Source organism: Heliangelus exortis, chromosome 6 (assembly GCF_036169615.1).
Source record: "Heliangelus exortis chromosome 6, bHelExo1.hap1, whole genome shotgun sequence".
Lineage (NCBI taxonomy): Eukaryota > Metazoa > Chordata > Aves > Apodiformes > Trochilidae > Heliangelus > Heliangelus exortis.
Window position 1 is genome coordinate 383,480 of NC_092427.1, and position 27,997 is coordinate 411,476.

Consider the following 27,997-nt stretch of genomic DNA (forward strand, 5'->3'; position numbering starts at 1 on the left):
CTTTCTAAACCCGATGGACTACAGATTTCCTAGAAGCGTGCAAGTTGTGATTTAAGGTACCTTCTTTTACATCTACTCCAGTAAAATAGATATAAGCAATCTAGTCATTAAGAATACCAATAAATATATTAAGTTTAATATCAAGGGTTATCTTGTCACACCATGGGAGTAAATGCTGAGGCTTTGTTAGTGCAGGAGCAACTGACTGAAGGACAGCATCTTCCTGCTCCTGTCTAAGCACTCAGGCTTGGCCAAAATAAAGCTCAGGAGCTCACCAGACAAACCTGATTCCTGCATTCAGTCTGTCCTGAAAATTCAACATATGTTGAGCTACCAAGTACCTCTGGGATGGGGGTTTTTGTGGTTCACAGCAGTTGTTGCTGGGTTTTGTGTTGGTTTTTATTTTTTTTTTTCAGTCTCAGTACATGACTTGGAGAATGTTTGTGTGTTGCTTAATAAACTGCATGTTCCACTGTAGTATTAAAAACTGTATCAGCATTGGAACTCTGATTACCCCAGCCTGAACAAAAAAGCATCCCACAACAGGCAGTGCTCTCCACCAGAGGTTCAGAACTTGCTTGAAAAAATCTCAAGTCGTAGAGCCACAATACATTTCTGCATCTTTCTACTCTGTGAAGAATTCTAAGCAATGACTTTTTAAAGTATCTTCTGAAAAAGAATGTATTTAGTTACAGTGAAATCTCACAGATGTCAGTGTATGTTGTTGCTCTGGTTTATGCTAAAAAACAATGGCAAAACTTACTAACTTACAAGTTAGTAACTTTCTTTTTGAATAATTCAAATAGCATAGAGAAAACAGAAACATCTCAGACCCGTGAATGAAATCTGAAATGCTTGGGCTCCACGTTTTTTCATTTCTTGTTTGAAATACAAACATTCTCCCAGAAACAAATGATGTACTGTATCAATCATCTCACATGCCAATATTTTCTATTTCAGCTAAAATATGGCACTAGTTATTTTCATTATATTAGTTATGAGGACAAAGCTTGATGTGAAGGATATAGAGCAGCAACAGATGGCAAATTCTTTTAGAGTATCTTCAATTAAGGCTGTATCAAATAATACAGACCAACACCTCGGCATTGTTCCTGGATCACAAGCACCATGGAAGGAGGTATGTGCTACAAAAAGTCATGTCCTTGACCTCTTCTCCTCCACTTGTTTCATCTTTCTGATTAAATTTTTCCTTTTTCCTTCTGTAAGTTCCATAGAGCACGGGTTCCTCTCTGCTCCACAAAAGGGCACATTAATTTGGAGTTTAGGCAGTGTGACAGAACCAATGAAATATAATTTCAGGTTGTTTTTTTTTTAATATTGTTGCTTAATTTTCTTAAGAACAAAACTGGCAATTTTGTTTTTAAAGAAAAAAAGATTAACAAATTAACTCTTTTTCAGATCTGTGTCCCTATATATATATCTTTAAATAGCATGCAAGGCTTGAGTAGGAATCTGCACAAGATGATCTCTGAACAGTAACACACAGACACTTCTCTACACAGCATTTCCCCAATTAACACTCCAGCACTTCACTTGTCCACAAGCCCTTGAAACCAACTGCACTGCGTACAACATCTTGGTTTCATTTTTGTGGAAGATATTAAACACTCCATTTTTAAGCAGTGACATGGAAGTCAGGGAGTCACAATTTGTGTGAAATTGTTTAAGAGATCAGTGAACTTGTACTGCTGGTTTTTTCCAAACTGGAATGACTACAAAACCTGCAAAAGAGTTAATTCTAAGTGCAAACACTGTACTGAGCTTCAGCATATTAGGTAAGATCTATCAGTAACAGCATTGTATGCACGAATCGATCCAGGAAGAAGTATCTGGGAATTTGTATCCTGTGGTTACACCGTATCAGCAAGGGGAAGTTCCCAGAGGATGCTCGGTGGCAAGCAGGGAGCACACCGGCTGAGCTGGCTGCACCAAACTGTGCTCACCAGTGCCCTCCTGGTGACAAATGCACCAATATTCGATCCGTGCATTACACAGTAACAGAATTTTCTGCCAGCAGAAGAGGATGAAGAGAGTACTGGAGCTGCAGAGATTTCCTTCAGGAGCACATAGGATGTGCTGCCTGCTGCCTCCGTCCCGGGCAGGAAGGGCAGTGAAGCCCCAGCAAGCTGGAGAGCCTCCCATTCTCATTATACTTACAAGAGAGATGATGTAGAGTGAAATCATTTAAGGCAAATTAAGGTATTGATTAGATGCTTTCTATTGGAACATGTAATACAAATGCTTTTGAGTACATTTATTAAAAAAATAAAATAAAATGTTAAAAGCATAGCACAGGTGTACATAGCACATAGCATAGGCACAAGCCTAAGGCTTTCCACACCACCTGTGCCACGATGCTTCATGAAGAAGGTGAGAGGAAAAGTTTTTTGTACCCACAAAACCAAACAGAAATTCAGAATTTTTCTAATGCTTCTTCCCTATTTCCTTAAAGCTGAAACTCCTCTGATAAAAAGCCACGTCTGGCACCACAGTCCTGCTTCTCTCTTTCTGCATTGCTCCCCAGATCCCTGCTACTTCTTACCCTTCCTTGCTCTAGAAAAACTGGTCCTACCTTCTTTCCTTCAGCCCCTTCACCTTCTTCAGGACATCCCCTCTTGCTCCTACTGTCTCTGGAGATGCCTCCAGCTAAGCTAGGGACATTTACTGTCCCAGAGTGACACTGCAGAGTGGCTCTTGCTGTCAGCTAGCCCGAGGCCCCTCCAGGGGAGTGCATCCCACCAGAGCTTTCACACATAATGTGGGCATGAACCTCACTCATAAGGGAACGGGGACCTGGCAGCCTAAACTCCTGGGTAAGAATTCAACAAAGAGTAAAGCTAGATAACTAGACAACTATACAGTGTCTAGGAACCATCTGCCTCCCAGATCCCATAGCTAAAGGGTAATTTTTTTCAGTGCCCACAATTACCACCTCACAGTTGCATAAACAGTAACTACACTAAAAATCCCCCCATGGAGCTGCAATGCAGAGAGCAAGTGTCAGCTTGTACACCTTCAAAGGGCTTACAATAGGTTCCTTTTTACGCTGTAATAATGAATTAATCACAATACCAATCAGAATATTAGATTAGCTATAATGTTGATTTAAAGTTCAAGAAAACTCACATTTCAGTTAGAACACTTACATCACAAGTCTTTTACAAGAAAAAGACCCTACTACGTGGGGGTGTGGGAGCAAAGTCTTGATTTTAATTATTTCTTGAAGAATGAATCAATTACTCTCAATAGAAGTAATTTCTCCACTAAAAGAATGGCACCATTAAAACGATTTTTAAAAGCTATTAAGCAGGGAGTTGATTGGTCTTCAATTTCTAGTGTTAGGTAAAAACTATGTAAAATGCTGTGTAAACTAAAAAAAAAAAAAAAAATGTGGAGAACTGTAAGGGATGGCCATGGAGACATTTTGAAAAAAACCAAACAATAAATTTTCTTTTGTAATGACTACATCTTAAAATCACAACAAAAGAAGGTGTATTTTAATTTATATTAAAAAAGTATACCCAACCTTTTTTAGAAACTTATGTTAAAAAGGAATCTTTTTAAGAAATACCAAAAGACTAGGAATGGATTTCCCCTAGCTTTTCCCAAAGTGATGCTGTCTTCATGTGCCTGAGAGGGATGCGACGGGAATGACCAGAAAGTCTCTCCCCAGACAGCCCTTTGCTGGGGAAGAAGGGGAGGGCAGGTGAGGCCAGGCCTGGCAAACTGGCCCAGCTGGTTTAAGGCCTTGTGCTCTTCAGGAAGAGGAGGGCTGACTCACGGAGCCGATCCTGAAAGGAGGACAAGCCTGAGCTGGAGTCACCTCCCTGACCCTGGGACACACGCCGGCTCCTCCGCCAGACTGGAAAGGCACGTCCTGCCTCCGGGAGCAGCAGCCCCTCTGCCAGGCACCGTGCAAAGAGCTTTCTCCTTCAGCCTCTCCTTTTAATGGCAAACGCTGGCGATTTCACTATTAAAAACTAAATTAGTGCACTGTGAACCCGGGGGAGTCCTCCCTCCTCTCCCAAACACGCGTGTGCCTCTCTGCCGGGGAAGAAAAGGCAGCGAGTGGGAGCCGAGCAAAGGTCTGCACGCTGGTGCCAGCAGCAGGGAATGTAAATGACAAGAAGCTGCGATTTTCTTCCGTGCAGACAAAAGCTTTGGGAAGGTCAGCAGAGGCAGCTTTCGGCTGTCTTCATCCATCTCCTCCCTCCTTCCCTCTGCAAACCTCCCCCGAGCAGAATAAACGACTATTCCATTTGAAGTTACCCAGTGAACTAGGACATACCACAGGCCTTAGGAAAAGCAGCCAAGAATCAGAAAAACTACCAAGCAGGCCCCGAGACCGCCGAGTGCTGGCAGCCCCTCCAGCCCCACTGTGCTGCAGAGACAGGCAACTGATGGGCAGGGCTGCTCCCTGGGGCTCTGGCTCTCTGCTTGGGGTTCTCGTGTATTTACTCTCCATCTTCACTAGGATTTGAACAGCCCCGCTGTCAGCAATCTTCGCAATCAAGATAGGAACAGTTGCAAACAATGTTTACATGCCATGCCCCAAAACTCTAGTTTCAGGTCTGGCTTCCTGATCACTTGCACATGAAGCTACACCAGCCCAGTTTTTTCCCCTCCCCACTTAGTAGAGTTTGACCCAGTATGGACTCTTTTTGAAGTACCTGCCATATTCATAACAACTTTCCACCTTATTTTCATTAGAGACAAAACCCCACACAAACTCACCCAAACTCCAAGCCACACCAGCACGAGTTCCTCAGGAGACTCAGGGGTGTTTCTTGTCCGAGACAACAGAACACATCCTTCCTGCTCCAACTCTCACAGGCTGCTTCCCACCAAGCCCTGGCAAAGGAGGCTGCCCTCCCAAACCTACAGCCTCTCACCCCGTGTTCCTGCAGAACGGAGGGTGCAGAGGGGCTGCCTGGAGGGACAAGGTCCAGGTCACCACCAGGGACTCCCTGCTGCCACCCCTAACTAAACCCTTCTGCTAGGAAAGCCTCTCTGGGATGAGGCACTGCTCCACTTAACCAAGTCGTAAATAACTTAAAAGGAGAGCAGCCTCTGGTACCAAGGCATCCAGTTTTAACCTAGACAGACTGACTTGATTGAAAGGAGTAGGAAATCAAACGAGGCCAATACAAAGTATGTCTGATAACAAGCTCAGAGGTGTTTTCTCCAGATAAGTAACATGAGCTCTGCTTGCTTTTTAGGGGGTTTTCTGTATCATATTACAGTAACTACTTTCTGGTAGTAAACTCGATTGTTCTCCACTACACCTATAACAACTCTGTTAAAGCTCACTGAGTTCCCCAAACCACTGCTTTCTTGCACCAAGAAAAAAAAAATCTTGCACAGCTTGCTAATTTTCAGCATCACAATTAAGGAAAAAATGCCAAGGCAGCACTCACAGAAAACCATCTTTCTGGTATGGCTTTAGCCTTCCAACTGTGTAGAAATGTATTTAAATAACCTACACAAAGTGAAGCAGAAGCACATAAAGTTCTTATTTATGTTTCCCATTTTGTTAGTATGCAGTGTTTCCTCCACGGAGGCTTCTCTCACAGTGAACTCCCTACACTACACACCTGACAAAGCTTACTAATCACAATTACTATCATTTTCACACAGCACGTGCTATTGCTCATAAAAAATACCCCAAAACCATTTAATAGGTGCTATGTTGCTAGAACATGAATCTGCTATGAAAAAGCAATGTATCACATCGATTCTCTTGTTTACATTGAGACACAATTCATCTGTTCATTGTAAAAGGACCTCACACTACTATTAAAAAAGCAAAGGCATGTTATACTGTCAACATTTTTAGAAAACTTAGAACAAATTCTCCCCTTAGAGAAGACTACTCTTTTATGAACTTGTTCCAACTGTGTTTTATCATATTTCTATTGTTATTACCACTGTTTATCCTTAACGTCTAAGAAAATGAAAGGAAAAAAAGCATTTTTTTTTTTACTGGGAAAGGCCCCCCAGCTGTGCTACCTTAACTAAAAATAAAAATAGCAACTTATTTCGGTAAAAAAATTGCAGTTTACAGGTAATTTAAGTAAAAAGTAGCTGCAACCTGCCTTTTCACTGACAGGTTACAATATTACAGGCAAATGAATATAACATTTAACTGAGATACTCAAACATGTCAGTGCCAACAATAAGCTTCTGACCCCAAAACACACTCCTCCCATTTTTAATGCAACAGACAAGACCAATTAGTCTATCTCCATAAACTTAAAATTAGTATATTCCTATATTTTTATCTTGGTGAAGATTTGGCATTTAACTCAAAAATGCTACCACCTTGTCTCCTCCTAATCTCTGAACTTCAAGTTATCAAAAAACAAGAATGCTGAAGAAACTGGAGAGCTAGTTAATGAAATGTTACTGCTGCAAGTCTAGCCACACCTTTTCCTTCAAACAGTCAAGTCTTGAAGCAATGACTAATGTAAAATTAACACGGAGCAGAACGTTATTAAAAAAAAAAAAAAAAGTGCAAAGGTCTATGAGCCGAATTGAAGCACTCCAGAAGCACAACAGTTCCTCCCTCCTGAGATACTGATGCGTTCTGAAGCGCTCGCTGGGAGGGGAGAGGGACCAGAGAGAGCTCCAGCTCAACGCCTCAACGATGCTTTCCCGTGGCACTTGGCATTTCTACCTTCCACACCAATTACCATCACGTACAGGCGATGTTTCAGCCGGGGTCCAATGTCAGTATCAATTTTACTCTCCTGAGGCTTCATTTCCCCTCTGTCCCAGCCCAGACCCCCCGGTGTGCCCCCAGCCATGCGCTCACCCCCGATGGAGCCGCTCAAGCTGGCTTCGTCCCGCGGGCAGGGGGCCAGCAAGCACATGCCCACGCGTGCCACGACGCTCGCCAGATGCCTGCATGTAGCACAGCAGCTACCGCTCTCCTGAGGGTTTTTAGCAGAAAAAGAGAGGAAAAAAACCCTACGAGAAGTCCTCACCTGGAGGAGCGGTGCTCCCTCTGCGCGGGCAGAGGGGGCTGTGCGGGCCCCCGGGATGCCCCAAGGGCACACGCAGCCGAGGGGCAGCGGTCACGCAGAGGTTAAAACAATTTCACACATTTCAAGCGTGTTCAGGGAGGGAGGGACTGAGACCGCTCGGGATAGGGACACGGGGCAGCCCGGCTCGGAGCGCCGTGTGCGGTCATATCGGGCTGCCGGAGCCCCCCGGAGAGGGACGGGACCGGGGGGACGCGTCCCGCCCGCAGCCACCACCGAGCACGGGGCCCTGCCTGGACGGGACCGCAGCCCCCGCCGCCGCCCCCGTTCCACAAACTTTCCGCCAAAGCCCCACCCGGGCCGCTGCGGTCCGAGGGTCGGCCCTGCCCGCCGCGACTCCCGCATCTCCCCGAGCAGACGGCGCGGCCGGGGGATGCGCATCCGCCGCGGACTCGCCCCGCCACCGCGGAAAGCCGCCGCTCCGGGGAGGAAGATGCGGGGCCCGGGCTCCGCGGCCGCCGCTGCGAGCCCCCGGCCCGGTCCGCACACCTGCTCCCGCCCGCCCCGCGGCTCCCGCGCTCCCACCCGGTGCAGGGATCGACGCCCGGGGCAGGGGCCGGGCGGCGGCAGCTCCGCCCGCAGGGCCCGCGCGGTGCGGACACGCAGCGGCGGCAGCGCGGGAGGCGCGGGGCGAAGGCGGGCAGGGCGCGGGTCCGCCGGAGGCGGCGGCTCCTCGGCCCCGCTGCCCCGGGCTCCCCCGGCCGGCTCCGCCGCCTCGCCTGCTTCCCGCCCGGCCCTGCCCCGTCCCACCCGCCAGCTCCCCCCCTCCCTTCGCCCACTCACCGCGCAGACACGGCGGCGCGGCGGGCCCCGCGGAGCACCGGGGGCCGCGGCGGGCCCTACCCCGGGGTCTCCATGGTGGCGCCGGCCCCGCCGAGCCCCACCGCCCGCTCCGCCTGCCCGAGCCCCGCCCCGCCCGCTACGTCACGCGGCGCCCTGCCCTGCTCCCGCGCCCATTGGCCAGCAGCGGCGCAGGGTGGCACCCCATTGGCCACGGCCTGGCCTCAAATCCGCCAATGGCGGCAGGACTTGAGGTTGCCATGGTTACCGATGCCGTGAGGCGGTGAGGGGAAGGCGCCGCCATCCCTCAGCCCGGGGGTCGCGGCGGACGGGACGGGACAGGACGGGACGTGCAGACCCCGCTTCGCGCCCGAGGGAGCCGCAGCTGGACTGCCCGCCAGCGGAGACCGCCTGTCTCTCCGGCGCCACCGCGGATCCTGCCAGTCTCCCCGCGGTGAGTGTCCGTACGCGGCGCGGCAGCGGGCGGAGTGCAGGGGGCTGGAGCAACCGGTTGCAAAATGGCGGCTGCGGGGGGTCCCGCTCCCCAACGCCGCAGGCCGGCACAGTGCTCCTTCTCCCGCCGCCGGCCGGACTCTCCCGTTGGGGCCCCTCGGGGCGGGCGCTGCCGCCGGTGGAGCAGGGGGTGACCCGTCCCGGGGTGTCCGGGGTCCCGGCGGGCTGTGAGCGGCCAGGCACTGGGGACCTGCTGGCCACGCAGGGGGCCTGCAGCCCGCTCACACCCTGGCGGAAGGAGCTGAGGCGTTTGAGAAAGGTGAGAGCAATGCGTTCTGTGGTGTTTCAGAGTGTCACCATTTTGAAGCTTCCAGCACTGGCCTAGCTGTTTATGGCATAGGGAATTATAGAAGAAGGAAAGAGTAGCAAATATATCTGCGGAGTCTGTAAAACGCTTTAAGAACGGGTTTGAGGTGAGAGGGCGTGTGTTCAATGCTTGGTGTGCTTCTGAGCTACGGGACCGCCCCGAGCAGGAGCTCCCTGTGGTTCCCGGGGTTTTTCGCTTCCTCCCTCCCAGTCCTCTGTTGCTGCAGCTGCCACAGAACACCTCCTGCTTCACTGACAGCACGGTGCTGCTGGTCCTGTAAACGGCTAAAAGAAGCCAAGATTAAATTGCTGGCTGAATCTCCCCAGAGCAGCACATAACCTCGTTTTACTCTGTTTACTCTTTTATCTTTTGCTAATACTTGTCTAGAGCAATGAGGAGGCTCCAGGTATTCTCCCGTGGGCAGACTTGTATTTGACATGTAATTTAGTGCATAACTCTTGCTGTCCTAAGGGTTTGTCCCATGAAACACCTTCCCCTGTTATGCTGAGGAATCATGCTGAAAAATAACCATGAAAATGGTACCTTAATTTTTTATTCATGCCTTTTTTTCTCTTTCTCCCCATCCAGATTAGTTCTCCAGCTTAGCATGCAATGGTATGCAGCATATTTTTATCTTGGTATACAGACATGTGGCAACTCTGGTGTAGTTTAATCAGTACTGGCATTAAAACTAAGACCATGCCCTTCCCATCTCTTCAGAAAGGAACTGCAGTGAAGAAGTAGAGTGTAGCTGAACATGGAAACTCAGAACTCACATGTTCCCTTCTCTTAATTTCCCACTTGGAATGTAATCTGCTGTGCTGGAAACTATGTAGGCTATTGGTACAATTTTTCATGTCTGTAGTATTTGTTGCCATTTGTATAGATTAATATAGCAGGAACTCCTACAGTGTTATCATATGCCAGATGGAAAACAGTTGGCAGCTGTTAACAGGTGTCCTGATTCCTCACTGCCCTGAAAATCTTGTGTTTCATTTTATGTTAAATGGATATAAAAAGTTACCAAACCAGAGTGGTAGCTGCCTCTTAAGAAACCAGAGTCCAGAGGAATAATAGAAGAAACTCAGTAAAACAAAGAGTAGCAAGGTTGAAATAAGATGATCAGCAGAGAGGTCAAATGGGAGCGGGTAGCAACAGCAGAGGAAACATAAAACATGCTATCAGAATAAGCAGATATAGAATAGAAGGAGCAGAAAGCACAGAACCTGAGAGCAATGTCTCATTAGTTGCAAGGTTGTTTCTACCAAAGGTGTTCTGGATTCACTGAATCAACTTCAGGTCAGTCCCGTCTGGTTTTAACCTGTAATTTGGATATTGTTACACTGGCTTGTTATTACTTGGCAGGTAATAACGTTTGGAAAATGGAGAAGCTTACTTGCCTCCCCTTGTAAATGGAAGCATTTCTGAATGTTATTGTGACTGGGGAAGAGAGAGTCTACTGGCAGGACATGAAAGGTGGCATAAAGCCATCTCCAGGCCTTCCAGACTCTGGGTGTTTCCAGGTGGATGGCTGGTAACCTTCAGCATTGTGGAACAAACTGTTCAGTGCCTGGATCCCTGCAGAGCCATGTGGTGCAACCTCTCCCTGCATTTTAGAGTTTGCCACTTAGGCCTCAAGATGGGAAAGGGTAAGAAGTTAGGTTGAGAAGGGGAAAGTGATCTTGAGCCAGTTTGTTTTGGCACAATAGAAGGGGAAAGAATTAAAAGTAGTACTTGAGGTCCTGTCAGATTTGCAAATGTATTGAATGATGATCAGTGAAGAACAGCAGTTTCATTCTATCTGGTATTAGTCATACAGTCATAGCAATTTTATTTGTTTTGGCACCCAGAGCAGCCAATGCATTATCTAATTTGACTTTTGCATATCACAGACCATCAGTTCCCAACCCATTTATCACTGTACTGAGCCCAACAGGGTGAAAATATGTCATGGAAAGGCACCACATCTTAACCCTCCAATATAGAGAGCTTCTGGTGTAGGGATTCTTTTGATTCCTCGTTCCATTAGCTGATAGTAGCCTTTATCAAACACATGTTTAAACTCCTATATAAGCAATAAACAAATACCATTTCTCTTTATTCACCTTCTTCAGGATGTGACTTGGAAGCAAGATGATCTTTTTGATTCTCAGTGCCTTTTAGAAAGCACTGATTCTTGTTTGAAAAAACTTATAAAATCTGATGACATGTTTTCCTCCAAACCTTTCTGTTTTCTTTTGAGACTTAAGTTCGATCTTATAAAATTATTGTGCTTGTTTTGCAGCTTTTCAGATGAGTAATTTAGTTAACAGGTATTTGCTGGTTTTGCTGCTGTTGTGCTCCTTTAGTATTTCAAACCATTAATATGTTTTGCTTTGTTTAATCTATTCTGAAATTAATCTAAACTGTAGTTTGTCTTTTCTGGTTGGTTGGTTTGTTTGTTTATTCCACAGATGTTCACACTGTGGACAGTGACATGTCTACCTTTAATTTTAATGATTATTTCTTTTATTGTGCAAGATTACCAAGGATTTCTCATTAGATGTAAGCAAACATGCCTTGTGGCTAGAAAGTGTGAACTGCTGCCTCAGAATGCTTGGTCCTTGGAAATGTGGGATTATGAAGAGCAGTGTCAGTCACAAAAATGGTGCTGCCCTTGTTTCTCTTTCCTGGAAACTGTTTAGTGCTACCTGTTTAGCCTGTAATCTCTTACAGGTACTGAAGTTACAGAAGTTTGGAAAAAAGTAACGGTAGAAAAGAGTGATGCTCGTGGTGGGCTGACTGAACAAATGTGCAGCTCTTTGGTGCTCACAAGGGACATTTACTTAGATATGTGTTTTTTCCCCTCATTAAAACCTACAATTTGTTTTCAAAAGTTCCTTCAAGCCATTGTGTTGATGTCACAGCAACTTGGTAAATCATGGTACAATAGGCTTTGGTAATTTGGAAACTGTAATTTCATTTGGCAAAAAAAAGTAATATATGTCCTCCTGCTATTTTATTTTTCCACTAGGGAGGTGTGGCACCTGATAGGAGGTGTGTTTCTGAAGTAGAAGTGGACTGGCATCTTACTGTTTCAGTGAGGGGTTTTACAGAAACTTCAGGTTTTAGAGGGTAGCATTCAAAATTTCTACTCTATCAGTGGTACAGATTTCTCTCCCCCAGTGGGAAAACAAATGATTGAGGAAAACTGTTGGGATACTGCCAAACTCTTTGCATGTTCTTTTCTTTTTTGTTTTGTTTTTTTTTTTTTTTTTGGTTTTTCTTCTTCTTCCATGGCTTTGAAGCATCAGGTAGGAATATTTGATTCCATCTCCTGCAAAGTGCTCGTCATGATCATCAAGCTTCTGATTACACAGCCACTTCAATCTGGCTGAATGCCAGCTGGGGTGGAAAGGGACAAAGCTACCTTGTCATGGTATCTCTCCTGCTTTCCTTGTGCCAGCAAGCACGATTGTGCAACTGTGCACTGAGCTGGATTAAAGCATTGATCCAGTTTCCCCAGAAACCTCCCCACAACATACGCTCTTATTCTTTTTAATTGGATCAATGTCCTGATCTGGCTTTTTGTTCCTGCCTCTAGTGCCTGCACTAAGGCATCTGCAGGGAGCCAGGGAAGGAGGGAATGGGAGAGCTGGAAGGAGGGAATGGGAGACCTGGGGACCTCCTCCTTTGGCAGCAGTGATGTGCCCTGGGTGCCTGCTTCAGCGAGGGGCAGGGCTGAGGAACAGCAGCGTGCAGGACCACAATCTAAGCTCAGTTGCTGAGGTGATTCAGGTTTGAGAAAAGTACTGTTTTCTTGGCAAAACAACAGAATTCTGTATATTGAAAAAGAAACTAATATATTGATTCAGCCTGCAGTGTAGCACCTAAGTGGTCTTATTGGTGTTTTGTTTGGGGCAGTGAACTGCATAGGAGGGAGGGGAGAAGTGGCCAGGGAAGGGCAGGGCAGGGTAAGCTGTGCTGCTGCAGCCAGGTAGCTGTGAAACCAGGAGGCTTCCCCACCTCTGCACATCCCGGGCAGGGCTGGTCCTGGGTATTGCTGCATCTGACACAAGTGAGAAGGTCTGCAGCAGCCAAAATGATGCTTTGGTGAGAGGATGCAAGGAAAACCGAGTGGGAGGTCTGACAAAGAGAAAGTGATCAGCAGCCATTCTGCTCTGTGGGTTTTCAGGTCCTGAGCTTGTAGGAAAATTTTCTAGAAACTGACAGCCTTCAAAAAATAAAAAAAAAAAAGCAAAGCACAAAAAACCACACACACACACACCTTAAATCCCACAAACAAAAAAACCCCAGCTCTGGAGAATGCAGGTGCTTATATCTGCTCAAGGACAGTGGAAGGCCTGGTAAAATCCTGTGCTGTTCATACTGACACAGCCAGCTGACTGGCCACGATTCTTAGGCTGAATAAAATATTACCCATCTTCTTACCAGGCAGTATATGAGGCCTAGAAAAAAATTCTGAAAATTACACATTAGTTTGTAATTTTTTAAAATCAGACTAAGGATACGGAATTTCAAACTGAAATCTAGAGATTGTTATACATTTTCTTTGCCTCCTTATGAATATGCAAAATTATGATTAATTCTTATTTATGTACTGCACATTCCCAAGGGTTGTAAATGACAGGCCTCAGGCAAGCATGCTTTGTTTTTTGTAGTGGGATATCAGACAACATTATACATCAATTTAAAGCGAAGCTGTGCCAAATGCTTCCCTGCACATAGCTGCAAATCTGGCTTAGCAGAATGGCAAAAGCTGTACCAAATGATACTGATGCTCCTGACAAAATAACCCGCAGTGGCTTCTAAATCATACGAATGATCTATCCCTCTGGCTCGCTATCTCAGGCTGCAGACAAATGTTCTCCTCTGACTCCTGCTATGCTCCTGTCACATAAAATTCAGGCTGGCCAGCTGAAGGTGCAGAGATACAGGTCCCTTGGTGTCAGCACTCACTCTCAGGCTCCTGCCTCCTCACCTTCCTCTGTCCCCAGAGGGCTGCTGGTCCTGTTTGTGTCTTCACCTCAGCCTGGGGTTGGGCAGCAATCTGTTGAGTCCAAATGGCTGCTAAGGAGAACCAGAAATGTGCAACGCTCATTGCTACTGAGAGAGCTGTAGCCCCGTGCAGGGGTTACCAGCAAAAAGGATCTCAGCTGAAGGAGAAACTGGACCTGCTCAAGGAGCAGCATGCTCTGGAAGCACTGCTGAAGAAAACCTGTACCTGCACAGGGTATGAAGTGAGCCAGCTGACTTCTGCCTGAAGTTCATCAAGAAGTGGTTCCACAGACTGGTCTGCCAGAGATCTGTGGGGAGCAGACCCCCAGCAGTGGGTCAGTTCTGTGCAGGTTGGTTTGTTTTAAAGAAAAAGGCATCAGTAACAAAGCTAGCATGAAAATGGGGTATGCAGAAATACTTAAAAACACTACAGGGAAGTCAAGAGCAAAGCCAGGAGCATGTGCAAAAGATGAAGATAACTTAAAATCACCTGGTTTATTCTATAAAGCCAAGAAAGGTAGTTTGTTGGTTTTTTTTTTCCTTTCTGCTTTCAGAGTATTTGGGCTTTAGCTAGGTAGACTGAAACTGTCATGACTCTGAAAACCGCATATTTCTAATTGTTCATTTTGCAGCACTGGAAACAAAGTCACATCAGCTGTCAGTTGATTTATCTGAAGAGCCATGGGGCTGTGATTTAACAGTGACTGGATACTTTGTGTAGAAGTTTTCAAGCCCAGTCTTCAGAGAATGATTTATTTTTCTTTAGAAAAGCAGGTGGCAGAAATGTTAGGTTCCAAAATTGACATTCCTTAAGAGCTAATGGAATTGTGATTTTTAAAAATATTTTTTTCCACTAATGTGAATTCCTTAATAGGATCTCTAGCTTTGGTTTAGGCTTTGTTTTTCTTTAGGAAAAAAAAAAAAAAAAAAAGTCAAAGCAAAGCCCAGGTACTTTTCAGTAGGGCAGGGAACATTGGTCCTATGGAGCTTTCTGTTTCAATATCTTTACTTCTGTCTTGCTAAACGTGTAATGTAGATTTAAGCATTTTTATCTGATGGATGGTGCCAGCAGAGTGGTAAGTTGCTCACTGCACCATTGCAAATATCCTGCTTTGCACACAGCCTAGTGAATAAGCAGACATGCTTTACAAGTCAGACATGTAAAGGTCAATTTAACTATACATTTGTTATCTCTTAAGTAATGAGAAAATTGCAGGGTGATATAGTGGATAACTAAGATTCACTTTGTCCAATAAATGTTTAAATTAATAGATTCAAGCATATTGATTGATTTGTAACTTTTTGTTATACATGAAGATAATAAATATCAATCTAGATGGAACATAAATAATATTAAAAAAATATATAAAAGCCTGAAAATTTCTTGTGTTCAGGTCCAAAAGTCTGTAAATGATACCTCAGGATTTGTGTCCTCAGCTCAGCAAAGCAGGATGTTGTCCTTGGCTGCTGAGCCACGTGCCAGGAATTGCCCCCAGAAGCTGTGGCTGCCCCATCCCTGGCAGTGCTGAAGGTTGGATGGGGCTTGGAGCACCCTGGGCTGTGGGAGGGGTCCCTGCCCACGGCAGGGGAGGCACTGGGGGGGCTTTAAGGTCCCTCCAACCCAAACCATTCTGTGACCATGAGCTACTGAAGACATCACAGCATTTTCTCGTTTCATCCTCTCTCAGTTAAACCTTGTGTGTTAAACCAGGAGTCCTGGCTGACTTGGGAGTGGGTGCATTTGGTCAGTGAAAATGGATTGTGCAAATTTTATTCAAAACAAAGCAACAAAAGGCCAGTGGACTCCCTTGATTCAAGGTTGCATGATGGGCATGGGTGACTTCATTTCCTACCCTTTTTTATGTCCCTTATCAACTTTTAAAAAATTATTTTTATTTGCTTGTTGCAATTTTTTTCTGTAGGAAGTGCTTTTAAAGTTTATTTTCATCTTGGATTTGCTACTTAAAATATTCAAAGACTGGAGGGGTCTGCTTGTCTACCCAGACAGCAGACAAGCTCTTGCCTCCCTCCCTGCCAGGGTGACTATTCCAAGTGTTCCAAGCTGATTGTTTTAAGTGTTTCTCAAATTGATCTTCCTACTTCGGATTAAGTTTTAGTTAATGAGGAAGTAATGAGATTATCATAGACAAAAAAGACTATCTCTTTTGGGAATGTACCATTTCTAATACTTCATTTCAAACATCCATAATTCTTACTTTAGGGAATGCAAATTTAAATGGTAGTCAAACTGTGAGACTTTTCTAGCAGCTGTTTTGACACTCGATGATAAAAATATTATACTGTGTATGTTCTTCCTGGGGAAAGGATTGTCTGCTGTAAGATTAAAATGTTCTGGATGGGTGCCACTTTCAGATAGTTCAACTAGAAGAGAATGGATCTGATTAAGGGATAAAGCTGGCTATTTGTTTGTTGTTTTTACTCCATGCTGTACAATGAGAGTGATTCTCTGCCTCTTGTCTCTAACAATATTAGAATCAAAAGGATTCCAACAATTGCATGCTAATATTCCTCTTTAAATGGAAGCATGCAGTAGTTAGGCAATTAACATTTCATTTAAACTTTAAAATCTAGGAAAAAACTTCCAAAAATGCTTAAAGAAATCTCCAGATATTCAAAAGGAAGTGCTGAAAATAAGGAACTTCTGTTTGGTTTTATTTATCTTTTTTTTTTTTTTTTTTCCCACAGAGTTTGGATGTTTTAGGAAACATCTGTCTTAACCTATAATCACAGTTCCTATTGGCGTTGTATTTGAAGTTTTCAATGAGGTCAGTGGTTCATTTCTGGTTTCTAATGGTGTATTTACTTGAGTCACTGACAGGATTGCAACACCCACCCCTGCAAAGTGAAGCAACCTTCCTTTGCACAGGATGTGAGTAGCTATTAATCTGTCATTGATTACGCTGTTAATTTTTTGTGTGTGTAGAGTTGATAGGGCTTTGTATTATTGATTTTACATTTAATAATGTGACTGATATAAAACCTACACAAAAAATTTTGTCCTAGCACGTCCACCTCATTAAGCACTCTGCCACCAGTGTAATTTTGCCCTTCTGTGGGTTAGCAGCAGTCTAGCTGAGAGGAAAAAATGACACTCATGACCTGAATCTGCAGAGATTTATGTATGCAAATAACTTGTTGAATTGAAGCAGTGAAATCTGGGCTCCTTTAAAGTTAATGTTAAACTCATTGGGAGTACTCATGCTTGTAGAACTGGGACCTCAACGGGGCATGAATCATCCCCAGCACATGGAGTGATGTGCAGGCTGCAGGCTGTGCTTGCTCCAGAAGAGCTGACAAACACTCAGAGTTTAATTTCTATTTAAATGAAAGGCAGTAAGATCCTTCTTCATATTTAGTATTCCTGTATTTAAAAATGTACTTAAGTCATGTACCTTGGGCACAAGCAAGTGTTTACATTAAGAATGAAGTGTTTTGTTGGATTTGGGGCATAATCTTTGGAGACGTCATGCTGATTACCTGAAAGAGCTCTGAATTGTGGTGGAAGACTAAATTATCACCAGGAGGAGCAACAGGGGACTGGTAGAGCTTGTGCCCTTTACTGTTGCTAAAAGGTTTAGTCATGGCTGGTTGTAGACGTAGCTGAGGCAGTGCTCTTGGGGAATGGTTTCCTGTGTACTAAAGGCTTCTGTTCCATGTCTGCTTCATCTTTTGTACATTCTGGGATCTGTCATGACTTCCAGGCTACAGACTGTATCCAAGTTTGAACAAAACCTTGAAGCAGGGTATTTGAATTCGAGTGTGGATGAACTTCTATTCCATTGAATGGTTTTAAGATATACCAGCTTTAAAGCAGAAATAAATTTAAACTTTCAGGGCTTTTATCATTTTGATTGATACATTTTCTCGTTACTGTAGGTAAAATACAGATTTATACAGACCTTGCCCTTTCCAAAACCATCTTAACTTCACTAAACCACTGAAAATGTATGTTATAATGTTGGGTTTCTGATAATAGAAAATAATGTCTGTTAAAAGGCTGAAATCAAATACAAGTGTATGACATCATTGCAGAATAGAGATGGGGAGCTAGAAGGGAATAAGCACTTATAAACACAGTAAGTGTTTATAATAAAACACAGTAGTCCCAACATTACAGAAATTGGGCAGAAAATTGGGGTGTTTTTGCATAAGTTCTGTCTCTACAGAATTACTCCCCTGGTTTCCTTTCAAAGGAGTGGAGGCTAAGTTGAATATGTGAAGTTTTGTTATAATGCTGACATCTTATCAGAATCATGTCAGAAAGAAGATATAGTAACAATTTGCTGAAGGGATAAATAAACAAAGCTGAGGGGTAGCTCTGCTGCTACTAATCTGTCTGTAGTAGCCATGTTTATTTTTCAAAAAGAGCAGCATTGCTTGTGTTGGGAGAAGCTTGTCATTTAAAGCTGGACAGATGGACCCGGATTAGGGTGATGGCTCCCCAAATGGGTAATACAGAAGAGTGATGCTGGTGTGGCAGCTGGGCAGGAGCAGTGATGCAAGGCTTTTAGAGAGAGAATGGGTGTAATGGATCAAGCAAAGGCAGTTTTCACTGTTTCAAGTCTCTCATTTGGGCTTCTCAGGAACTTTGATGTCTTACTCTGTAGTTAGGACTCTTCCATGTTGTGTTTCCCTTTGTACTTATATTTTCTTACTTTTAATTTGAGGAGTTCTGGCACCTTGGTCAAAGCTGCTGCTGTCACTGAGCTATTACAAATCTAAAAAGCCCAAAGGGTTCCACAAAGCATGTGCAGACAATCTGCCCCAAGTCTAATACAGGGATACTTATTTCTGTTTGCAGAATCTCAGAATGTGGTGGCCTTGCTGATATCTGTGCTAAGAAAAATCAGCATTCCTCTGTAAATATTAACTCTAGTAGGAAAAAAAAAAAACGAACCACCCACAAAATAACTTGCTTTTGTTTAGAAATGATTTTGCTGGTTTGCAAATCTGTAGTGGCTCCACTGCAGGAGGGTCATGCTCATTCAAAATACTTGTGTTGGTTCTTTCCTTGTTTTCTTGGCCTTGTGTCAATATAGGTTGTATCTGATGGCGTAAGAAAAGACTTGGTGCACTTTTTTTTTAGTGTTGGTAAGAATATCAGTATGGTTATAGAAGTATCAAGCCACAGTTGAACATTCACATCTTCCTGAATGAGGCTACGAGTTGTGATGACTCTAGGTCATCTAAGAAAGGGATGTATGTGAGTCTGTTTTAGACTGGTCAATCAAAAAAGCTTTAAAATAAAGAATTTCAATATAATGTGATGCTTTTCCCTTTCTCTAAATTCAGATGTGTTGTTGATTCACTTTATAAGCAACCCATAAACTGTCTTTGTGCTTCTTGAAGAAATAATCATAAAGCAAAGAATTAGGTGATATGTGTGATGGCATTACAGATCATCAAGGAATTTCCTTAGCTGCTAAGTGATACAAGGCACATGAAATTGCTCTTAAAATGAAAGAATTGTTGAATTTCTATCTAATAACATTTTTGGTGAGATGTGTCCCTCTCTTATGAGAATACGATTCATAGTTTTTTAATGTGTTTTTAGATTGCATCCACAATGATGCAATTCTCAAAACATGTTTGTTTCTCAACAGATAAAAGAAGTACAAAAGTTAACAATGAGTGAACCAGACCATGGAACATCTTCTACAACTCATAGGATTAGTGGTGCAGGTATGGATTCCATCACGGTCAAATTTAATTGTTTTATCACAATCTAGAATAAAACTACCACAAGATACTTTGTGCAATTAATAGCTATGCACTGAAGCTGCTACAGCATTCTGATCACAGACTGACAGGCTGGTTTGGGTGTGAGGGGACCCTAAAGGTCATCTAGGTCCAACCCTCCTGCTAAGGGCAGGAACACCTTTCACTAGAGCAGCTGCTGCAGGGAGAGACTTGGACTCCTTGTCTTTGGGAAGATGACAGTGTCCTACCTCTGTTTTGGCATTTACCTGCACCACAGTGTGCTGTCCTGCAGATACCTGGGGGTCTCTGGTGCTGGATCATGCTTCTTAAAGATCACGATGTTCACAAGCACTGTACCAAGGAGTTGTACTTAATGACTTCTGGCAGTAATTAATGGCCTTTAGTAGTACTAGTAACAATTACTGATTCTTTTGTAATGAGCATGACAGTTCACATCTGCTCATTTACCTCCCAGGCGTTTGCCTGCAGGGAGCCCTGGTGAGGATGCTGGGGTCTGGCAGTGCCCAGCTGCTCATGTGTGTGGGCACTGAGCTCTCTGCCCCAGTGACTCCCAGCAGTGATCACAAGCTGTGGGGAGCAGGAGGAAGAACTGAGCCCGTGACTTTCCAGAGGGTCTGACAGCTGAACTTCTGCTTCTCCCAACATGTAATGGTGTTCCAGAATCTCTGCTGGGCAGCACTGTAAGCAGTCTCAGAAAGAAGGAAAAAAACCTTTACACAAAATCTTGCTGACTTGGGGATGAGAACTCTAAATTTGGATTGATGATAAAAGCTAACAGATGAACAAAGCTACTTAGAGGCCTAAAAACTGGGAAAAAGGAGATTATTCGTATTAAGCTCATAGGAGGGATAAAATGGAAGGATCACACTATGGAACATTTTTTGTGTAAGATGCATAGAGAATAGAAAAACAGTCAAAATACAAGATTAAAGCTATAAATTGGTTAGCATAACACTAATCTGGTGAAATAATTTGCATGCTGAGAAGATTACTGGAGAGGAAAGCAGGAGTGACAAGCTGGAGGAAAGGAGAAAGCCTTCCTCTAGGTAGGTGTGGTACCCTCTCAAGTCAGAGTGGAAAATGCAATGGGATTGCTTGTGGGAACTGTGGATGATGATGAGAGGGCAGGGAAAGGTGCAGTTCAGTTTTGATGGGAGTCTGGTGCAGTCCAATAAGCCAGGAAAACCTGATTAATATCAGGTTACTTTGAGCATGCTTCTCTTTTTCTGTGTACAAATCTTGTTCAGACAGGATTTATAGCCTTGGTTTTCTGGTTTCCTTCTGATGGCTGCTGGTTTTCTCAGTCCTTGCCTCAGCGAGTTTCAAGTGTGTACATACTATGATTTGGATTAAAGTGATCATGAAAAGGTGGTAATTGTTATTCTTAGGAATTTGCCAAGGGGAAGGAGAAATAAAGGCAGTGGATTTTAGGATTTGAATATAAGCTCAGAGTAGGACTCCAATTCCTCAGTGAAACTTCTTGGAGGGATCATTGTAAGGTGTCTTCACTGTGTGGTGAAAGATGAATATGGATAAATCTTTACTGACTTCAAATTCTTCTTTAGCAAAACTGCTTCCTTAGTTTTTTTGGACAAGTCTTTTAATACTGTCATGGTCTTTCAAATACTGATGATAGGACTGCAAAAAGAGGACATTATAACCCATACTCCATGCAGCAGGAGCCTAATATGATGTTTGCCTTGCAATTTAGTGTCTTTCTCTTTTTATGGAAGTGCATTGTTTTCCCAGGGGCCTGCAGAAGTTTAACAGAGGAATTATGTTCTTCTTATGGCTGGAGATTCAGTGGGAAATGTAAATGCAACTTACAATTAGTAGTTAGTATACCTTTTAGAAAATACTTCTCCTATTGCTCAATCCATAGATTACAATAAATGTTGAAGGTCATTTCTATTTTGTGAAATAAGAATGCATGTATTGAAAGTTATGTATTTCTGTATTAGAACTTAATAGTTCACTATAAATGGGTTTTACTGGAGTTTTATTAAAGTTCACATACAAAAAAACCCTTTTAAAATAAACTCTTTGCAAACAAAGTAATGTGTCTTACGTAATTTCTCCTAGCTCATGTCTGCTTACAATTCTTATTCATCAGCTGTCTGCAATTCATCATTTCTGTCTTCAGTTCTTTAATTTTATGACTCAAGCTTAAAAATATTTCTCCAGAATCTGAAATTACTGCATATCTTTTATGTGCTAACTAGAAAATCTGGTTGTTCCTATGAGAAATGGTCTCTGCAGCCGGAAGTATAAACCTGTTGACTACAAACACCTATTGCAACTTGCTGCAGCTGAAAAAATGGCATCTGAAAAAATTCAACTAAAGGTATGCCTTTTATATTGTTTATAATGTGAATTATTTTAAAATTCCCTGATCATACTTCTTTTCACTGCCCCAAGGTACCTGAGGATAAATAGGCATAAGAAATGGCTATAAAAGTGGGTAAAACATGAATTTATTACAGTTAGCATGATCATGATTTGGACACATTTATATTGAAGTGTGGAATGTATTTGAATCAGAGATGCAAAATATGTGTGGGTTCTGCTTCCCAAAAACCAGAAAAAGTTGGCATTTGGCTGCTTTGAGGAAATTCATCTAGACTCATTGCATAAACTACTTGAAGTAGTGGGGGTATTGAAGAACTCGAATGGGAAGGGGAGGTTCATCCAGAAAGAAAACAAAACAGTACTCACATATTGCAAACAGCTGGGGAAGGGTTGGAGGGTGAAGATGGTTAGGAATAAATACATTTTGGTTTTTGGTCTAGATGTCCAGAAACATTCTTTGGTTTTGTATTTTTAGTAGCACAATAGTGCTTTTTTTGAAGGAAGAGTATATGTCAAACTGTGAGAAACACAGATGTCCAAGAAGTCTACAACCTCTCTGGAGCCTCCGTTGTCAGCTCTGTATGTCCTTCTTTTAAAATTTTGTGGAAATAGTGTAAAACATTATTTCTGAAACACTTAAGAGTAGTAACTCCTGTGAGAATTGAACTGCTTTCAGTGTTTAACCATTTCACTGATTGAGTGTAACATAATTTTAAAAAAATTCACAGAAAAGTGATTTCTGAAGAAATTCACACTGATACACATTCAGCTGGAATAGTTCCTTTAGGCTGAGAAACAAAGTGTAACAGGGGAAAATTACCAGTTTGAAACAGTCCTCCAGGAGCAATGTTATTTGAATGCTTTTTTAGATAACTACAAGAATAGTACACTTTTGTATGCTTCACCTGTGCTGACGTGGCCATTTATTGCCTCTTCAGTTCTTGGTCACTCCTCTGAACACTTGCAATTTTATTTATGGCCTTTGGAGTCAAAGAATATAGAAACTACTCAAAATGCCATGACTAAAGTTTCCCTGTCCAGGTGACTGAGGGACCTGATCATCTGATGTCTTGGGCATGTATAAAGTATAATTCAGAGTCCTCATTCAGATGGGATTGCAGAGTTTGAAGGGAAATTTGGACAACTATGGGATTAAGATAAAGTTCTAAAAAAGGCTCTAAACCTTTTAAACAAATGTCTAAAATGTATATATAAATTCTTTAGACAGAAATTGCTAAATGAAATACATTGGCTAGCAACATAATCATATTATTTTTCTGTTCTTGATGCTGTTTCTTAAATCTTAGTAAATGGAATATGAACAGTACCAACAAGCATAATTTACTAATTCACACTACTATCCTGAAGGCCTTGCAACAAAAAGGGGGTTGCAGATGGAGCTTCCCTTTTTGAATTTAAAATAGAAAAGTGTGACTGTGAAGTGAGAGAAAATTATGTTCTTAATGTATAGTATTACTGCTTTTAATGCGTGTAGGTAAGTGTGTCAAGAGCTCTGGCAGATATTTCTTCATGGATTGGCAGTACAAAATTCTACTGAAACCATTCAAGCTTTAAACTAATTTTTCATCATCTAACTTTTGGTATTTCACCTTTCCAGTGTTTTCCAGCTGAATAAGGAGTAAAATATACATGCTGAAAGCTCCACAGAGAATAGAATGTGTTCCCATCTACTACTTTTTTTGTTACTGATCCAGGCTACCCTGATTTTGAAGTGCTGGGTAACTCCTCCACTGAGGTAGATGAGAGAAGCAAATGGTAAATCAGTTGTTGACAGCTTAAGAAGGAAAAACAGAGCACAAGTAGGAAAAAGCTGATATTGCAGCAGTTACAGATGAATGTCGTTGCTGTTGCATAAAAATAATTTCAAGAGCATATTAAACTTTATGTACAGATTTACTTCAATTTTTGTTTCACTTCAGTTTTAGAATTGATTTGAAGATGTATGTGATTTCATATTACTCTAAATACAGTATTCTGGTTTTAAGCACCTGGTGGTAATTGAGATGAAGCTATAAGTAACTTTTTAAATGTGAAGATATGTGAACCATACAAATAATGAGACATTATCTTTGACTCAAAAGCATTGTAAGGCACTTATTGAAAGCATAAAGCAAATGTTTTCAAACTCTCACAGCACAGTTACAAATGCAGCTTCCTTGGCATCTTGTTTCTCATTTGCAGTCACATAATCTCTCCACAGCTCCTGTAGCAACTTCTTACTCAAATAATGATAATGTCACTAAAGCAGGCTTGCTGCAAAAGCACTATGGATTAACCACACTCTAGCTGTGGTTCTGCTGATGTGACTATCTAAATATCAGGTATATTCAGTGGATACACTAAACTTGGATCCATCTGAGAGGGGTAAAAGTTTCTGGGTCCAAATTTTAGGTATTGTTTTAAGGTTCAGATTTTACCTTTGTGTGTGGGTGGAGAAGAGGCTGTGATTGGAGCTGTGAGGGGGCTCATGCCTGAGTCAGGAGCAGTTCTTCAGCTCTCCCCTTTGAGCACCTGCTGCTCTCTCCTACCTCCCTGCTCATTGCTTCCTCTTACGAACTAGGACAAGAGTTTACAGATTTTTTTTCCTGGTCTTGCTACCATTCTGCATAATATTCTATATTATTATAGAATAATATATCTGCATGAGGTCCAGGAAAAAAAAAAAAAAAGGGGTATTTATGTGAATTGTGGGAGCCTCTGGAATCTGGAGGGAGTTTGCCACTAGGAGTTGTCTGGTGTCAGGAAGAAAGGTGGTGGCCAGGCAGCAAAAAGAGAAGGAGCAGGAAAGGAGCTGATTCTGGACTGGAATTGTGCTTTGTCCTGAGTTTCCCTGAAGGCCAGAGGACAGACTTGGTGCTGGAAGGATGAGAGAAAACTGGCAATGGCTTCTAATCCTTTTTCCTTCATTGTTGGTTGGCCAGAGTCATTGGCAACCCCTTTATCAGCATTTCCCTGATGGCTTTTCTGCTAGTTCAAGCAGTAACCCCATCTGTCTGAAAATCATGTCTTTGTTTTATCTGGGGTTGGAAGCAATGTTTTTGTGAAGCCCTCAGACAGATTCAGAGCCTCTTTAATTGTACAGATTTTGAAAAAGCACTCTTTTTTAGTAATCAGTTTTAAAAATTCTTTTTCTTGAGAGACACACTTTCACTCTTTCAACTTTTCACCTATAAGGAAGTGTATTTTTCTTTCTCATGCTCGTCTTCCCCCCTTCACCTCCTGGGTAAAGAAAGGAAAAATAGTGAAAGAAGAAAAGGAACCGCAATTTTTAACTTTCTCCTCTCGGTTAATTGTGATTCGAATTGGAATTTTTTTTTTCATGGAAATAAGTTACATTTGAACCCTTTCTTCTTTAGAAAGGCACATTTTTTCAAAAAGCTTTTAGAACCACCCTATTGTAGATAAAAGTTTCCTTGTGAAGGCATTTGATAAAGCTATTGAACAGTTTTGAAATACTTACAAGCTTTAATTTTTCTTGCAGATTAAAAAAACAGAGCAAGTTTCAAAAACCAGCAAAGAGCAAGTGCTGCTGAAACAGCACCAGCAAGTGTGGTGGCAAGAGCACAAACTACTGAGTGAGACCAGGTAAGAGCTGAGGAGTCTGAATTAGCCACTGCTCAAGAAACACTGCAAGGAAGCACTTCTTGCTTACTGCTAGGGATATTGAGAGGAAGAGATTAAAATACCTGAACTAAAGAGAGTTTCTGTTCAGGGCATGAAAGTTTGTGACCCACGTTTAAAGGGATCTGCAGACACAAAGAAAACATCTGAAGGGAGGGGAGCTCAGAGTGGATGTTGTTCTGTGTGGACCTCTCCTTGATGATCTCCAAGCTGTCCAGTCAACCTGCCAAGATTTGTAGGAGTATCAGGAGTCAGCAGATACTTTTTATTTCCTTCAGAGTTCGTTTCTAGAGATACATATTAAGTTCATGCTTAGAACAAGGAACATTAATCCTGTTGTTGTCTCTTAGCTTGTGTATTGTATACATAGCAGAGCAATGGGAGCATTTTTTGCTCAGAGGAGGGTTGCTCTCATACCACCTTCGTGCCCGAGTCCTGCACTTCATAACTTTCCAGACAAGGAGTCCCCATTTTTACTTAAGTCTTAGAGTATTTAAAGTTTATAATTTTTAAACTTAATAAATAAGAACTTAAAGCTTCCGTAAAACTTGTATTCTTACCTTGCAGGCAAAAAACAGAAGCAGAAATACTGACTTTTCTTGATGAAGAAAGCCATAAACACAATTTTTTTTTGGATATGAGGGACTTAGGTAAGAATTTATGTTTTTAAATTTATTTATTAATTATTATAGTCAAAATTATCTTGATTATTTGAGTTTAAATCCCTGTCCTGACAGGTTTAGGTTTAGAAAGCACAGTGCTATGTAATATTTTGAGCAGCTGAGAAAGCTTTATGTCTCCTTTTGAATACAGAGCAAAAATTATCAAAGGAACGAGAGACCTACCAAGCAAATACTGTAGTTCCTATCTGGCAACTAAAAGAGAATTTGAAATTGAAGCTGTCTGAAATGCAATGTTACCTCTCAGAAGAATCTTGTCTGAAATCTAAGTTCAATCCAGTTGAGATGTTACAGCAGGTTGGTATTTTAACTTTATTTTTACAGCTTATGATCACGATATTTAGTTTTTGTTTTTTATTTTTATGTAATACCTGGAGCACACAACTCATATTCAGAGTACCCAGCAACCTCTGTACTTGCTGTATTGCAGATGTGCATCACTAAAGTCTGTAAAAGCACAGCAGTGTAGACCTGGAAATCCATCTCTGTTTCTAAGACAGAACTTTCATATTATGACAAGATAAAGAAGTAACAGTAACATATTTCATTAATTAGATTAAATTTGTGAAGAAGCAACAGAAGGCAAATTTGGAATTCCTTATCCTTGAAAGTCATGCTTTGGAAAGAGAGCTTGAAGACCATAAAACAGAAGTAAGCTTTTTCTTAGTTTAATAAGCAATTTTTGAGAGAGAAAATGTGATGCAGAGTAGTCTGCTGAGCAGCATTTTTTCATCACAGGCATTAGCGCATTCTTTTGAAGAGAAAAAAAGAATTTTCCTTGAAGTTCCTTCAGCACTACAGTCTTTGGAATACCCCAATGGTGAGATGAAGACCTTAGTTATCAGTGAATACCAAAAGCTTGCAAGTGGGTACTGGTCTAAGTTTCAAGAGATTGATCAACAGTTGAAAAATTTGTATAGGTAATGCTCTCTGCTTCTTGATTTCTTCTGTTAGGTATAAAATAAATACCTATAATGTATTTTGTAGTCTATAGAGCTGGTTCTGTTTTCTGCAGTGCAGGGAACAGCTGAGGTGGTGCCCAGCTCTCTGGGGTTAAATAGTTGGTCACTGTTTGCACAGCTGAGGGAGCTGAGCCAGTCCTTTCAGAAGCTCTCATCTGAAATAATAACTGAAATGTTTGGTGGATTAAAGAACCAACAATCTGCCGTGCATCAAATGTCCTCTTCCCATGCTTTTGTATGAACAGAAATTATTCTCTGTGTGGTAATAGCACTATCAAATTCATGTCAGAATAGTACAATCTTTCTGAGAGAGATCTAGAATGTGTTTATCTATAAAGCAGAGAAATACGACCAATCTTTTCACAAATTTTGGATCACTGCAGTAAATCTTATGACAAAGAAATGCCAAAAATGTATTTAGCTGTGGTTCAGAGCAACTCAAAGGAGGAGACTTAACTAAACATTGTTTACTGTATTTACAGCATTTCTTAAGCTGGAAGTAGAAAATTTACAGCAGTTTGTTTGCTGCTGTCCCTGATATTTTGATACACTTGCTCTCATGGAAGAAGTTTTAACAGCCTTTCTGAGGAAGACTGTGACAAATACTAAATCATTAAATATATGCAAAGTCTTTCTAGTGATCCTAATTATAATTTTATGATGAACACAATTTTGGTGAAAATTAATAACTGTAAATCCCTTGATCCACACAGTATGTGTGCTACTGAATGATAGACAAACATTGATGTAGACAACAGAACCTATGAAAGTACTTGAAAAATCTACCATGGTCTTTTCATTGATCATATGGCAGGTTTGAATATGTCTTAGGCTAGCTAATTTTCAAGACAAATAACATATTTGTAAGGGAAATAAATTACAGCCTTGTGATTTTGTTTTCTTGTAATTCGTGAAGTTCACTTTTGTCCAGCAAACTCAGATAATTCTGTTAACATTTGA

General features: G+C 42.2%; 2 protein-coding genes across 4 annotated transcripts in view; one reads left to right on the plus strand and one right to left on the minus strand.

Annotated features, from left to right (window-relative positions):
• The window catches only part of PKP4 (plakophilin 4), a 59,729-nt gene extending 51,761 nt beyond the window's left edge, over positions 1-7,968 (minus strand). The window contains exon 1 of one of the 2 annotated variants that reach the window (XM_071746309.1): positions 7,848-7,968. The gene's annotated coding sequence lies outside the window, so the exon portion shown is untranslated. The remainder of the gene's footprint in view (positions 1-7,847) is intronic. The other variant, XM_071746307.1, reaches the window with a different exon arrangement.
• A 151-nt stretch (positions 7,969-8,119) lies between these two features.
• Positions 8,120-27,997, plus strand: part of CCDC148 (coiled-coil domain containing 148) — a 43,934-nt gene continuing 24,056 nt past the window's right edge. Inside the window, exons 1-8 of one of the 2 annotated variants that reach the window (XM_071746311.1) lie at positions 8,120-8,298; positions 19,287-19,365; positions 21,627-21,748; positions 25,256-25,359; positions 25,963-26,045; positions 26,209-26,372; positions 26,631-26,726; positions 26,814-26,995. In XM_071746311.1, the coding sequence (XP_071602412.1) occupies positions 19,311-19,365; positions 21,627-21,748; positions 25,256-25,359; positions 25,963-26,045; positions 26,209-26,372; positions 26,631-26,726; positions 26,814-26,995 (806 nt within the window). In that variant the 5' untranslated portion in view covers positions 8,120-8,298; positions 19,287-19,310. The remainder of the gene's footprint in view (positions 8,299-19,286; positions 19,366-21,626; positions 21,749-25,255; positions 25,360-25,962; positions 26,046-26,208; positions 26,373-26,630; positions 26,727-26,813; positions 26,996-27,997) is intronic. The other variant, XM_071746310.1, reaches the window with a different exon arrangement.